Raw genomic sequence first — 15772 nt, 5'->3', positions numbered from 1 at the left:
AGCTTATGCCCCTTCTGTAATAATTAGATTTTGAAACTGTAGCATATTTTAAAATAGTAATTAATGGTTATTGGTAAACATACAGAGTGATGAAAGCACATATATGATCACAATTGCATAGCACAGTTGGCATTTAATACACTTTTTATTGTTTTTACACTAATTCCTTTGCATTATTATGAGTAGGTAAAACATAAAATGCAAATTGTATGTCAGTGATTCAATGCTTGTAGCTCTTTCACAGTCTGAATCTAAAATATCTTCTGATTTTCAGAGATGGAGGAAGCTAGTTTGTGCCTTGGTGTTTCTTCAGCTGTGCCAGAAACTGACGCCCATCTCAACAGCACTATACTCAATGGGCAGTATTCAATGAGCCAGAAGCTACACCAGATCACTTCCCAGCTCAGCCATGCCTTCCCAGAGCTCCAGAACAGGCAGAATCCAGAGGAGAAGGCATCTGCACCACTAGAAGACAAAAGCCACATGTCCATAGCAAACCAGCCCATCAGCAGTCAGATGGCACTGTTAGCAAACCAGCTCAACAGGGAGGTTGACACCAGTTTGAATGGGCGTGTGGATCTGCAGCAGTTCTTAAATGGACAAAACCTAGGAATTATGTCTCAGATGAGTGATATAGAGGATGATGCCAGGAAAAACAGAAAGTACCCATGTCCCCTCTGTGGGAAACGCTTTCGATTTAACAGCATCTTGTCACTACACATGCGCACTCATACAGGAGAGAAACCATTTAAATGTCCATACTGTGATCACAGAGCAGCTCAAAAAGGCAACCTGAAGATACACCTGCGTACTCACAAACTTGGAAATCTTGGCAAAGGTCGTGGAAGAGTCCGAGAGGAAAACAGACTTTTACATGAGCTGGAGGAGAGAGCGATTCTTCGGGACAAGCAGATGAAGAGCAGCCTCTTGCAGCCACGACCTGATGTGAAAGCACAGCAGAATACCCAGCCAATGCCTCTTGCAAACTGCAACTTGTCTGTGCCAGCTAATCACAGCACACCTGATATTTCAAACCCTGTTCCCTCTCCAAAGCCAGTCAGCGTCCAGGAAGAAGTTGTTGCTCAGACAGCTGGGTTCAGATGCACGTTTTGCAAAGGCAAGTTTAAAAAGCGAGAAGAGCTAGACAGGCACATAAGGATCTTGCACAAGCCTTACAAGTGCACCCTGTGTGACTTTGCTGCCTCACAGGAGGAGGAACTGATCAGCCATGTGGAGAAGGCTCACATAACTGCAGAGTCAGCACAGGGCCAGGGCTCCAACGGGAATGGGGAGCAGTCCACCAATGAGTTTCGCTGTGAGGTGTGTGGCCAAGTGTTTAGCCAAGCCTGGTTCCTAAAAGGCCACATGAGGAAGCACAAGGATTCCTTTGAACACTGCTGTCAGATCTGCGGGAGGCGATTCAAAGAGCCTTGGTTTCTTAAAAATCACATGAAAGTCCACCTGAATAAGTTATCTGTTAAAAACAAATCTCCGAATGATCCCGAAGTACCTGTCTCCATCAGCAGTATGTCCCAGGAAGCTCATGCAAACTTGTATTCAAGATATCTGTCGTGTTTGCAGAGTGGTTTTCTTCCTCCTGACAAAACAAGCTTAAGTGAACAAAATCAAATCTATAACAAAGGAGATATGCCCATGAAAGAGAAAGAAGTCTTGGGAAAACTCCTTTCACCCATGTCTGGCATTGGCCACAGTATTGCTGAAGGGGATAAACATTCTTTATTGGGCTGTCTCAATCTGGTACCTCCTCTGAAATCCAGCTGTATAGAAAGGTTACAAGCTGCCGCCAAAGCAGCAGAGATGGATCCAGTAAACAGCTATCAGGCCTGGCAGCTTATGGCAAGGGGAATGGCCATGGAACATGGCTTTTTGTCTAAAGAGCAGCAGATACAGCGCAGCCATGAAGACACTTTGGCAAATGCTGGAGTTATGTTTGATAAGGAGAAGCGGGAGTATGTGTTAGTAGGAGCAGATGGCTCTAAGCAGAAAATGCCTGCTGATTTGGTTCACAGCACTAAAATGGGCAATCAGAGAGACTTGCCAAACAAACTAGACCCTTTAGAAGGCAGTAGAGATTTTTTGTCACATGGTATGAACCAGGGACTCGATTACAACTTACAAAGTCATGGAAATGTAAAAGAAAAGCCAACTGAATGCCCAGACTGTGGAAGGGTTTTTAGAACATACCACCAAGTGGTTGTGCACTCCAGAGTCCACAAAAGAGATAGGAAAGGAGAAGATGAAATAATTCAAGGTAGTCTTGATGAACGCCGTGGGTCTGGCAGCGATCAAGAATCTCAGTCTGTCAGCAGGTCAACAACACCAGGGTCCTCTAACATTACCGAAGAGAGCGGAGTAGGTGGGGGTCTCTCGCAGACGGGGAGTGCCCTAGAGGACAGTCCACATCCTTCCTCACCCTCCTCTTCAGGTATGATGACTTCTTCCCTCTCTACACTGAAAACATAGTAGCTATATTTGAAATCACAGCAGCAAAGTAATTTATGCATTCTCTTGTTAGGTCATTTTCTAACAGTCCACAGAGACATGGTGTTATATGTCAGAACATCTGTGTTTGGGTTCCCTCAATGCCTTTGAGATTAATTCTCGGTTCATCCTTTTTCCCCTCCAAGGGTGGGTTTCCTAGGCTTTCAGCTGTTGCTTCAGCCATGCCACTGGCAGTAGCGTGCAGGGTCTGTACGTTCATCAATGGGAATGTCACTACAAGGGCCTCTCCCTCCAGGCTCTGGAAGTATTTTTTTCCTCCTCTTCTCTTCATGGTGTCTATTTTGCAGACCCTTCCTTTTCCTCTCTGAAAAGGGTGAGGAAAGATGCCTTCTTCAAGCTCTAGCTCAAAGAAATATGATTAATGAGCAGTGCGTTGGCTAACCTCTTTGATGGCCCTTATTCCTACAACCATATCATTTACTTAGCTGACATATGTACTTGAACCTGGCCACTGGATTGATTAAGAGGAAATTCAGATTGCTAACTTTTTGACAATCTTTTAACTTATGTGCACATTTTAACATTTATGAAACCTTCTGGTTAATTCATATCTATTTGAAAATCCAAGAAAAATAGAAATTGGACTGAAACATTTTAATTGCACTGTATGTCATGTTAACTTGTTGTGTATAAAATAGCAAAGCAAATAATATTTCTTTGGAGATGTCTATAAAATATTGAGCTTCCTGGTACAATTTTTAAAGTTACTAGCCTATGACTGCTGAAATAAAATCTCCAAGTAATAACAGGTAAGATTTCTGGCCTCATCTATATTTCCAAAGTCACTTACTAATGGATAGTAAATTGAAAGTTATATCTTCAGCCCTTTATAAAGAAAGCACCTCACTAATACTGTAATCATTCTGCAAGCCTAACAACAGAGGAAATCATGCCATAACAAATACTCTGTTACTAATGGCAACATTGATTTCTGCAATCAGCCATTAAGTCTAGAAAATGAAAGACAGTTTGAGGTACCTTAAGGCATTACATTGCCCACTGTTAAAGAGCTGGTAGCAGGCTATTGAGGGTAATGCTTTTTATTTTTTTCCCCATTTTCGATAAATATTTTAGTATTGGAGGCAATTCACTGTTACAGTTATTAAGTATATGCCAGTTTATTTTTGTTGTTCTTGTCATGCTCCAGTATACTCTACTTCTGAGGCCAAATTAATATAAAAATAAAGTGTTAGTTTGCTGGCTTATTACAAACCAGTAAAGAAATTGTTAAGACACATAAATCTGCACACCACATTCCACAGATTCCTATAGTACTTAATGCCGTTGTTTAAATACCATGAAACACACTGTCTACTCTTAGAGTCATAGCCTCATTTACAATTTATTACTGGTGAGACACATTAAAAAATTCTGTGTAGGAACAAGGGAAACAGGCGAGAGCGAATTTCATACTATGTAGAGTTGTTCAGAATGTTTTAAAAGAGTTGAAAATGTGTCAGGATGAAGATTAGTTTTCTAACTTTCACTTTCAAAAATCCTAAATTTTGGAGGGGTTTGGGGGTGACTTTGGGGGAGAAAAAATGTTCTTCTTCAGTATAGAAAACATCACTTTTATTTTGCAATGCCACAGACAGAAATAAAGAAACCACAAATCGGCTAAGTTCTGTCTGAAGCCTGGAAAAGTTTGCAAAGAAGACACATGAGTCCTGAGTGAGGGTGAACTGATACAGACTTAAGAGGATTCAGAACAACACATGTGAAAGTTGGTGTGTTTTGAGTACCCTGAAAAACTTTAATTCCAAGAGTTCTGCTTCACTTAATGTATTGTTGTGTGAAGTTTTTCCTGTCCTCAGAGGCAAAAGATAACACTGCAGTCTTGTTGTTTCTGTGGCCACTAATATAAAATTATTTCTGACTTAAACTACAATTTATTTAAAGCATTTATTTTCACTCATAATTCATTTAGACTGAAGCGTATAAAAATGAAAGCAAAATATGTGCAGTAACAGTTGCTAGAAGCACGTTCATTTTTACTACAAAAAATAAGACTCATATTGTATTTTATATTAGTATCTGATGGTGTCCTTTAGTCTGTTGGCAGTAAATCTAGGACAGTTCTCAGTATCACACATCCTACCATAGAAAGTGTGCACATCTTTATAACTTATTAATCAGATGAAAGGAAAATAGAATTGCATTTTACCTGAACAAAATATAAATATTCTTTAGTACTTTAAAATTAAAATTTATTGCAGTATTGCTATTGCAACTTTTTCATCATTATGAAGTGTGTATTCTATCATTACCTGTGAAAGATAAACCTGCAGAATATAAAGGAATCAGATTTTTTGAGTAAGGGAGAATTAAGTAGCCATTGAATCTTCTATTAAGAAATTACCACAAAACACAGTTTTACAAATTTCTCAGACTGCATAACAATGTCTCAAAACTTAATTTGCATCACTTGATTCTTTTTTGCCGAAAACTGGGTCAGTAGGGCCTGAGAAACTATTTTTTCAGATCTTAACCAATGAATTCTTCTTTATAAATTGGTGCTCTTAACATGATAGTAGTTCTGAATTCATCATAAAAACCTTTTTACACAGTGCCTCTTAGAACAGATCTCCAGAAGAAGGCTTACAATGAGTGGCAGAGAAGTCTTTGTTATCTGATGTAATTCTTTGCAAAGGAGGATTGGGAATGGAGTGCCTGTTTAAAAATGTCTAGCTCAGGCTGAGAAGAAGAAAGGGTCAAGTTTGCAATCAAACAGTTATTGCAGAGATGTGTGACTGTCACTGGCTGGGCTAATGTGGTATGCAGCTGTTTGTTATGTGAGTAAAAGAATGTTTGAATCAGTGAACATGTGAAAATGACTCCAGTGAACCAGAAAATGTGTTTGTTCTTTAGCTCTCCAAACTGCTGAGAACTAAGCTTAAGATCAACTGCTAAAACTAGGACCTTTGACAAATTGAGAGGTCATATTTTCTAACAGAAATGAACGAAACTAGTCACACAGATCATTTCCCTGTGTTTTTCATTGTTTTATCTTGTTTTTTGTTTACTTTTGTGTGAAATTATGAGAGTCAAATAAATGTCATTTCTGTCTCCACATACGATACAAAGGGAAACTGCTGTAAAAAAAATCTGTGCCTGCACATACAACACCATCTGCAGATGGAAGGGTATATGTGGAGATGCTATCTGTATGACTCCTGTCTACATGCAAGCACACTTCTGAAATTAATTTTGCAGCATCACAGCAGAAATGCATCAGAGTTGGACTAGATATCCAATGTTATTTCTAGACCTCTTATTTCTTTAAAAAAAGTTGTATTTATACAGGTTTTGCTTAGGAATTAATTCATGGAATAATTAAAACTTAATGTAGTAAGAAATGATACTGTTCATTATATCCAGCAGGGTAGTACCTTCTGCATTTTCCTATAATTTTGGTGTGGGGATAATTGAAGTCTTGATAGTATGAAAGGGGTAATTGAATGCACTGACCCTCCAGTTCATTAAATAAAGTAGGCCAAGTTACATGATCAATGGAAAGCACAGGGATTAAAAAAAAAGAAAATAAAATACTGTTAAATATAACCACTTAATATAACCTGTATGCAGCACTTAATGTTGACTTTGGCATAATTTATTTGATCAGATGGTTTGTAACCTTTCAAACATTTTTTTTTTGGTGGTGGTATTTTTTTTATTGTTGTTATTTTTTGTAAAAAAGCACTCATTATTAAACAGAATTTCAGCCCATATTTATGTCCTTTGACATAAAAAGCTTTTGTACTGGACATCATTGCACAGACATAGTAAAGACAGTGATACGATCCTCTTTCTTTCTTTCGTTCTTTCGTTCTTTCTTTCGTTCTTTCGTTCTTTCTTTCGTTCTTTCTTTCGTTCTTTCATTCTTTCATGATAGTCATCAACTGCTTAATGTGAACAAAACAGGCAAAAAATTTAAGTCTGAGGATTAAGATCTTTTTTTTTTTTTTTTTTTGCTTGTGCATTCCAATTGTTCTTAAAATATTTGGCAATGTCAATTAGTAACTGAGCAGAGTTAGCTGATGAACACAATTTTCCACTAGACTGAGCACCCTATTGTTGTCAAGCTAACAGCAGATTTCTGAGGTCATTATCATTCCCTGGTAGCTTGGCCCAGCTGCTTCATGCTGCAAAAGCCAAACTTTATACTGGAGCTGTGGGATGGCATGCAGCAACAGGGGGCTGGGAAGGGAGGAGAGGGAAGTTGGCTGAGAAGCTGTAGAAAGTCATTAGCATCTGAGGAAAGAGAAAGTAAAAGTTTCTAGGTGTTTCGAGGGAAATCTGCTTTCTTGACCAGCTTCCTGTTTCCTTCCAGCCCCTCTCTGTACCTCAAGCACCAGTGTAATCTCTCAAACCGGGTGACCAAGTAAACAACAGAAAAACAGAATTTCTGTTGATAGTCAGTCCCACATGGAGGACTCAAACTAATCCAATGCCTTTAGCAGGTATTACATTTTTCTGATCTTAATAAAGCCTCACTTTCCCAAGCACTGACATAAGAAGTGGTAAGGAAAATATTTTGGTTTGCCCGTCTGAGGATATTTTACCTTAAGAAACAGTTGCAAATATTGAGCTGGAGAATTGCACTCAGTTAGCACTGCTTTGGCAAGTTGCCAGTCCCAGAGGACAGCAAACAGTACTTTTATTCTAGAAATTCTAGTTAATATAGGCAATTTCTGTCTGTGCCCTTTTTCATTTTTTATTTATTTTTTCTCTTTTTCCTTTTTGTCTTTGTTGGCCTCATTTGGTATCAGGTTCAGCAAGATGCAAAGCTGCACTTTTTTAAAGCTCAGCTGTTATAACTGAGCGCCATATGCAGCCTTTCAATCCCTGATATGGAATAGTGTACATGCTGGTCCATGTTTGTAAGAGATTTACTGAAGCTTGAGTTGCGTGTATTAAAGCTGTGTACATCTAGACATTTGGGAAAGTACTTACAGCAAAGCTGTTGGGGATGTAGGCCTATACGAATAAACTGGCAAAGATTCAGCTTTTACTCTTACATAATGCTTTAAATTGCCATCTCTGTTGAAAGGTCAGAGTTTACTTGTGGAGATCATCACTGTGGTCCCAAATCTGTTTATTTATTTATTTTTTATTTTTTTTTCTCCACACTGGCTTAATGGCAGACATGTTTCCTTTTACTTCAAGACATAAAAAGCAACTTTAGGAGGCTTATTACACAAGTGGAAATTCTATGGCTAAGTATCTTCGGTAATGTTTTGATGTTATAACATTAATTAATGATGTTTGAAGGGCGAGGTTTTATTTATAGTTGCATTGCTATAAATCTGGGATCAATTCTGCCAACACTAATGAAATAATAGAATTAGCCCCAACATTGCTACTGTGAGGCTGTACTCTGTTATGAGTAACAGCTGCAAAAGGGCACTGTACTAAAAAAATAAGAAAACACCTCCCTGTCGTGTCCTTGCAAAGCACATGCTTTATGACCTCTGGAGGGGATACAGTGAATTTTGTGCAAGACAGATGTCCAAATTCTCTCACAATGAAAAGGCCGCAGACTGATTCTCTTTTCTGCCCCTTGTGATATATTCAAGTAACTTGGTCTATTGGTGCTAAGATTTGATCTTAAAAAATGTATTTTTTGTTGCTGGGAAAAAAAAGCATAAATCATTGTTTTGTGTTTAGCCCTTAAACTGCAGTCTGGGTGTGTGTTTCTAGGTAAATAGGATTGTAACTGATGGTATGATATGATATATTTATTACTAGGACAGCTCTCAGCTACATTGAAAGAATGTTTGCTTTCATTTAGAAATTAAATAATAAATTTAGAGGTTCAGCTTAGACAAGACCCCAGATGGGAACTTCCTCCAAGCTCTTCAGCTTTCCTCCTCTGTTTCACTGATCTTGGGGTATCGAAATAGCAATATATTTCTGTGGTATTTCAGTGTCATTTATTGATCATTTCTTGGGATTTGTCAAGGCCACTCTCATAGGGTACAAGGGGCACCACTGTATTATTACAATGGGATCTAACACATAGCGGGGAAACCTGAGGTCCAGCCCCACCCAGTGGCGCCTGATTTGGGCATCTGAATTCTGATTCTCCTGGGCCATTCTTAGTTCCCTAGCATCACACCCCAGGGCAGGTTACAAGGCCAAGAATCCTAGGCAAAGATCTATGTGTCTCAAAAACACTGTCCTTTTCTGGAAGACTAAGGAACAGGATTTGTGATCCTGAAGTCCTGAATCATTTTGGCAAAAATGCATTGCCCACCTTCTTTCCAGCAAGGGAAATAGTCTCATCATTTCCTAAATCATTGCTCTCACTCCCAGTTGACATTTTTCTTTATCATTAGTCTGGATAAAAGCAAGTCTCTAGAGCTGAAAAAGTGAGATGGCTATATAACCAGCCTACTTTTTTGGTAGTGAAAGTAAACTTGTCTCCTTAAGGCTGAATTAAAGGGCTTTGTGAGCCATGCTAGTCTTCATTTTGGCACAGGAAAAAAATTCTTCAGGTCCTCTGTCCATGCCACACATGCTGGCTTGGGCTCGTGCTTGGTAGCATTTCAGCCACATGAGGGGTGCAAGGAGAAGCCCTGTGTGACCAGCAGGGGAGTGAATTCTGGCCCATTTTGATAATGAGTTGACAATAACTGCACCTGTGTTTCCTTTCAACACCCTGTCCCAGGGCCAGCACTACTGGTCATTTGTACCTGCATCAGCTGACAACACTGACTTGGAGTTTAAAGAGTCTTTGATCAACACTTCTCCCAGCCGCAGAGCATCCCTTTATCCTTGTCTGTAGCAAACCCAGCCTGGGCTTTGGCTTCTCCTCTGGCATTGGTTTAAGCAGGTTGACTGGGCCAACTTAATGCTATTCTTCCTTCTTTAAGATTTTCTACTGGTACTTTAAGATCTTATTGCCTAGGCTAGCTGCAGTTTAGATAATTAGTCTCACAATTTATTAGACAGCCACTTTGGGGTCCGGATAAAACCCAGAAGTTTGGCTGCGCAGAGGCAAGTACATAAGTGAGTATTATCAAAAGTGAGGGAGAAGAAGAGGGGGAAGGAAACACATTAGGCAGAGGTCCAAGAACAGGCTGAAATACCAGTATGGCATTTTCTGTTTGTGTGCTGCAATCACATGATGTGGAGTGTGACATTCTTAATAGTTCAGTCATGGGCAGCCTAAATTCCCAAAGAACCAAAATGCCTAAGGTACTGTGGGTCCACCTGAGGGACACAGCCAGCGTAAGGTGATCTCAACAATGCTGTCATCTAGTAACTTCATGTAAGTGGCAACTTTGTGATGGTGACCACTACAGTATAATTACAATCAACTTCGTAAGAAGGATAAGGAATGAAAATAGATGTTATTGAGAAGGACAACCTGTAGTAGAGGACAAATATAGAACATTTCATAATGCAGCACTCTATTTCTTTTAAGCCTTGTCCTTCAATATTTGAAAACTAAATCACTTTCACTGATAGTGAAAAGACAAGAGGACATGACGGGCAGCACGATAGCAGTGTTAGCTGTGAATTGTCACTAGAAGAAAGGTCTGAAATTGAACTATTATACAAGGGAATCCATGTTGCTACTCATCTGCCAAAACGTTTGGATAATACCTGTTACATTAAAGCCTGACACAGCAAGTTTGTCTCTACTGAAGAGAGTGTTTGACAGTAGTAGGCTTCTGCCACCTTTCTTAGTTTTCATGTGGATAACAGTTTCAGTATCTGGCTGAACATGGGGAGATAAACTGAAGCCAGTGAGACTGCTGAAATAACGCTAAGGAGTAGTCGCCATTCCTTTTGTACTGAAAGAACTGTGAAAAGACCTGAAACTATGTTTGAGGCAGCCAGAATTGAAGAACTCACAGCTGTGGGTACAATTGGTGCCCATCAATTCCCAGGCATTTTCCTCACAGCTCCCCAGTAGTGAATAGCAATTTTTTTGCAAACATATCGTGGGGCAAGAAAAGAAGCACAGTAGTGACCCTGTTGCAGGTTCTCAGTCTATTGAGAAGGGTGATTAATGTCAACATTAGACATGCTGCAGATACCTTGCTTTTTATATGCAGCAACACTGAAGTGATCTCATCAACTATCTGAACATTCAGCAAGTCCAAAATCAAATGCTTGTGTGTCAGATATACACAGCTGTATTTGTACTGTTGCTCTATCTAAAGAACATGCCAATTGCTTTACTTAGAGTGAGTTGAGAGAGAGCCTCATTACTAAGAACATGTATAGCATTATCAATGAAAAACATTATTGTTCTTTTCCTCAGTGGTTTTCGTGTCCTCAGTTTTCCTTTTATAGGAGCCCATGCTAATATATCTTCAGACAATATGGGGCCTGATTCACTACTCCCATGCACATTATGTCATCATTTTCATCTCTACACAGTGGGTGGTAAATAGACATTAGAATAGTAACACTTTTTATTAGTTTACATGTGTTTTGAAGAACTATAAATGTGCAAGACAATGGAGAATCTGAGTGCAAGGTAGTGTTTTTATTTTATTTCTCCCCCAAAATATACAAAATGAACTCTCATCAGTCAAATTTGAGCAGAACTGAATATAGCAAAATGTAATTTCTTCCAGTGAAAGAAAGGTGTCCATGCTGTAGGTTCACATACTGCAGTTAGAAGGTAGGTGAGTTCATCTTCATCCCCTGATGTTGTCTTACTGGGCTTTTAGTTAATTTCTGCCCTTGATGAGCATTAAGCTCCTACAACTTCTCTTGAGAGAGTTCTGATTGTTTATTTATTTATTTATTTTTTAAATTTTTTTGTTACTTCCTAACATATATTTAAAAAGCACTGCTGTTTTGAATTTAGTTTGATGATGCTATTGAGCCTAGAAAATATGGCAAGTTTTTTAAACTTAAATCCTCAACATGCTATGCTGCTATGCTTGGTCATCAGCTGGGTTTTCATAGCTCCAGTCAGAATTTCAAAAGATTCCTTAGTCAAAGAAAATACCAGACATTCAGTAGCAGAGAGCTTTCTTAAATTGTAGAGTAAATTTGGGCAATCAGAAAGGCAGCATTTCAAAACTGTTTTCATTGTTGATGACTGTTCACAGAAAGGTCTGTAGGAGACAAATCAAAAAAAAAAAAAAGAAAATTAGTATTAGTGTATTAAGAATAAGTATACAGAAGGTCATTTAAAAATAAAAAGTGAAGTAGGTTAGACTATTTAGTAGCAATAATTTCAGGAACTGGGTTCCATTTGGTTATTTTCAAAACAGTCACTGCTGAGTAGGTAGCATAATAGAAACAACATGAAATTCATCAGATGAACCCAAAAGAATTCTATATATTCTTGAATGAAAAAGCAAACAAACAAACAAACTTTGAGCTGATTGCTGTGTGTCATTTGTTTTATAGACAGAAAGCAACTTCTTTAATTCTATCTTCTTTATATTTAACCAAATGAATAAAGTTGATTATTAGCTGCACATGTGGAGCCCTGCTGAAAATCAGGGACTTAAAGGAAATATATTGCAACTGTACTCAAACCTTAAAGGCATAGTATTCTTTATTTTCAAAATACCACCAGAAAATGAGTATATTTCTAATGTGACTACTGTGTGGGAAAATTGTGAGACAGGTGGACTCTTTCTCCAAGGGATAATATGAACATCAGCTGACTTTTATACTGTGGAATTATGAGTGAGCTGTTGAGCATCTAATAGTTATGTAGGTGTTTCATTTAAACCTTTTATTTTGCTATCTAGCTTATAGTTCATTTTTTATTTTATCTTTTTGTAATAGTTAGGAATATGGAAATAGCATAGTTGTAATATAAGAATAGAGCTATTCTCTATTCTACTACCAGTTAACATCATCTTTTGAAGTATAAATTAGAAGGGCAGAAGAGTGAAGTAGGAGTCTTCCAGGTTTGTAGTTGGCATTTTGTCAGTGTGGCCTTGTCTCACACCAGTGATCAAACTCAGTAGGCAGTTAACACTGAGCAAACAAAGAGACTAACAAAGTTTGTCTGCTTATGACAGTGCCAACAACGGTAATGTCACTTCTCTTAAAAACATGCAAAAATGTATGTCAGGAAAGAGGCACTGCCGTTCAGACTGACAGGAAAACGTAATAGCTGTCCATCTACTCCATGACATTGTGAAACAGAATAAGCACAGAAGTTGCATTAGAAATGGCTTTTGCTGACATAAATATTGCATATACTATTTTCTTAGACTCTTAACTTTTATAGTACGTTCAGCTGAATGCAGTCTATATGCGGGGAGAACAATGTAGAAATAGATGACCTACCCTGAAGTATTTGGCTTATAAGGTCTTCCTTTTGATTATCTATGTCTGGATGGGTGAACAAAAATTCAGAACTTCCCTTGAGACAAGTAACATGCAATATTTGCTGGCATGTTTTCTTCCCTTTCAAATATTCCCCAGACTGTACAGACAAAAGACAGATTAGGCTTTGCATCAGATTTACTAGAGCTCTTCCTCCTTGCCTTTGGACTCCAGCTTGCATTTTACACTTCTGTCTGAAGTTGCTGAAGAATTAAGCTTGTGTGTGCACTCTTTGTACATAACAGGCTTTCCCAAGTGACTATTAAAAAACAAAACTAAGACTGGCTATAAGGTTCTAGTAAATGTACATGTAAATGGATTCTATTTAAAAATGGCCCATGGCATCTTTCTGTAATGACCATCTTTTTGCTGCGTGCAGAGTGCTGTTGGCATTAGTGAATTAAAAAATACACAGATTTTCAAGGATTTGGGTCTGATTTGCATTTACAGTACAGATGTTTTGCACTGCACAGCAGTGAGGTGGACCTAAAGTACAGGAAGAAATACAACACAGGCACACTTCAAGCTTTTATAATGCTGCATGATTCATAAAGCCAAAATCTGATATACTGGTGTCATCTATTTTGTTTTAACCAGTTACATCAGGTATGAGTCTAGTACGGTGATTTGGAGCCAATCCGGAGAGTAGTTATAATTCCTTCTTGATCTTTTAGGGCTCTTCTGTAAATGTTGTCTTTTCAGAGGTACTCCTGTCTTCAGTTTCTGTCATATATTCTTTAAATCATCACCTGAATTTTTGTGTGTTAATTTTTTAATTTCTTGTCAATAGAAATAGAACCAGTGGCTCTGCCTATTCTTAATATATAAATGTGGGTGTTGTTTTTTTTAACAACCTATTTCCTATGTCCCTTTAAATTTCTTCCATTTGTTCTTTACCTCTAAACAATCTTTCATTACCAAGTTGTTTATCTGAGAAGAAAGTGAGACTGTCTCTTTGTATTGCTGAATAACATCACTCTTTTTCTTAAGAAGTCATTACACACTGACATCATATTGTTCTTCATTAGATGATCTGTTGCCTGAGAGTATCTTGGTGACATTGAACTTGAAAGCAACAAGAGTACAAGTGCTAGGATGCCTGGAGAGCAGAGCCTGGCAAAACCTTGCTCAAGCAAATATTCAAGATATTTGTTAATGCCTTTTTAAAATTATAAACCACCCCCACAGAGGTAATTTTCACCTCTGAATTTTTGCTTGTTTCTTAGTCCAGCCCAGACTTCAGCCATCACTGTTACAATGCTGGAAGCCAAGTCCTACCTAGCAACGATAGCCACATACAATAATTTAAACTTAAAGAAAAATAACACAGCTGCTGGTAGAGTAGTGTCCAGAGATTTCTAGGTGCTTTTCAACAATGAAAGGGTGGTTTCTGTCTTGAAATTGTATGTGTGTGCATAGAAAAAGACCTTCGATATTCACAAAGACCACAATTAGCACTACGCTGTAATTGCTATTCCCTGATTAGCTGGAAACCTTATGTACTCAATGGATGTTCTTTTTTATGTTCATGTGAAGTGCTCACAATGTACTTGTGAAATTTGTGCAAGTATTCCTTTGAATTGTGCTGTTTCACAATTCATGGAATCTCAAAATTTCTATTCCTTTGACTAGGTGTGTAGCTCTAGTGGTAAGTCTTAGTATGAAGACTTAGACAAGAGAAATCATTTAAGTCTTTGTAAACTCTTGACCATGCAAATTAAAATCTAACTTTTCTTAAATGTAATGTATTAATCTGTTTAATTGTACTGCTCTGTAAAATAGCCTTCCTATACATTTATTTAACATAAAGGGAAGAAAGAACACAGACATCTAAAGAGGCTGACAAAATTCTCCTTATACTCCGCAAACCCTGTAAGACAAAATTGGAAGAAGTGTGTTTGTCTTATTGAATTCACAAGTGGGTCACTTACTTCTGTGGGCACGGGATCTAAAATAGCTGCTATTATCTCATAAACAACTTAATGATAACAGGAGGTTTTGAGACTTCTGTTGTTGTTGTTGTTGTTTGCTTGCTTGCTTTTGTTTGTTTCTTTTATTTTTATTTAAATTATTTTTATAGTATTTATTTATTTTTACTTATAATAAAGCAGCAACAAAAGACTTAAAATATCTTCTCTTTCAGAAGCCTGGTCAGGGTTGAGGTGCTGGAGCTGAAATTGATTCAGGAGTTGTGTGGCCCAGAAGGGTGTTTATAGTATTCCTCCCTCATTCAGCACGTTTTAACCACTGCTTCAGCCTCCCTCTCCTGATCACCAGCTGTAGTTGACAGTCTTCCAGATCAGCCATGCCTGTGGCTGCTAAAAGAACCAGTTGTGTTGAAGGTAATACTAGGGGAGGTTCCTACAGCCGTTACTCTGTCCAAATACGTTTTGATTTATGAGAAGCCAGAGCCACGTGACTTGTTAATTCTGCTCAGATTACTAGCAAGTAATCTGCCAGCTGTGGTGGTGCAGAGAAATTCCAGTTTGAGAATCCCTGGTACACAATAATCAAACACAGAGCTTGAACGGGTAATGCTCTGTTTGCAGATCCTATTGGATAACTACTGACGTTGCATGGGTGAAATAGATAAAGTTGGGGAGTCTGCACTAGAAGTGTTTGCCTTTACACTTATTTACTCACTGTTGTTGCCTTTGTACAATAATACCTTTTCCCTAAAGGCCTTTGAAAAACTCAATCACAAAATAGAAAAAGAGTGTTTGTTCTGGGTAAAATTTGGAAACATTGTTCTGATGGCACCTGTAAAACATGATTATAACTCCCATAGCTGTTTCTTCTCACATTTAGAGAGGAAAATTCTTTGCCTCTAATCTCAGGTGCATACCTGTGGAAGGCTTAGATTCCTTCAAGTGGTATCAAAGTAATGATAACAGTGTGCAGCTGCTGACTTCCTTTCCTTGTTGTTACTCAC

General features: G+C 38.2%; 1 protein-coding gene across 13 annotated transcripts in view; it reads left to right on the top strand.

Moving 5' to 3' along the window:
* Positions 1-15772, top strand: part of ZNF536 (zinc finger protein 536) — a 351794-nt gene that overhangs the window by 163657 nt on the left and 172365 nt on the right. For all 13 annotated transcript variants that reach the window (XM_032195430.1, XM_032195429.1, XM_032195419.1 and 10 more), the window contains one exon: positions 275-2446. In XM_032195430.1, the coding sequence (XP_032051321.1) occupies positions 277-2446 (2170 nt within the window). In that variant the 5' untranslated portion in view covers positions 275-276. The remainder of the gene's footprint in view (positions 1-274; positions 2447-15772) is intronic.

Source organism: Aythya fuligula, chromosome 12, assembly GCF_009819795.1.
Source record: "Aythya fuligula isolate bAytFul2 chromosome 12, bAytFul2.pri, whole genome shotgun sequence".
Classification (NCBI taxonomy): domain Eukaryota; kingdom Metazoa; phylum Chordata; class Aves; order Anseriformes; family Anatidae; genus Aythya; species Aythya fuligula.
Note: the sequence above shows the minus strand (reverse complement) of the source record. Positions and strands in the feature narration are given on the sequence as shown.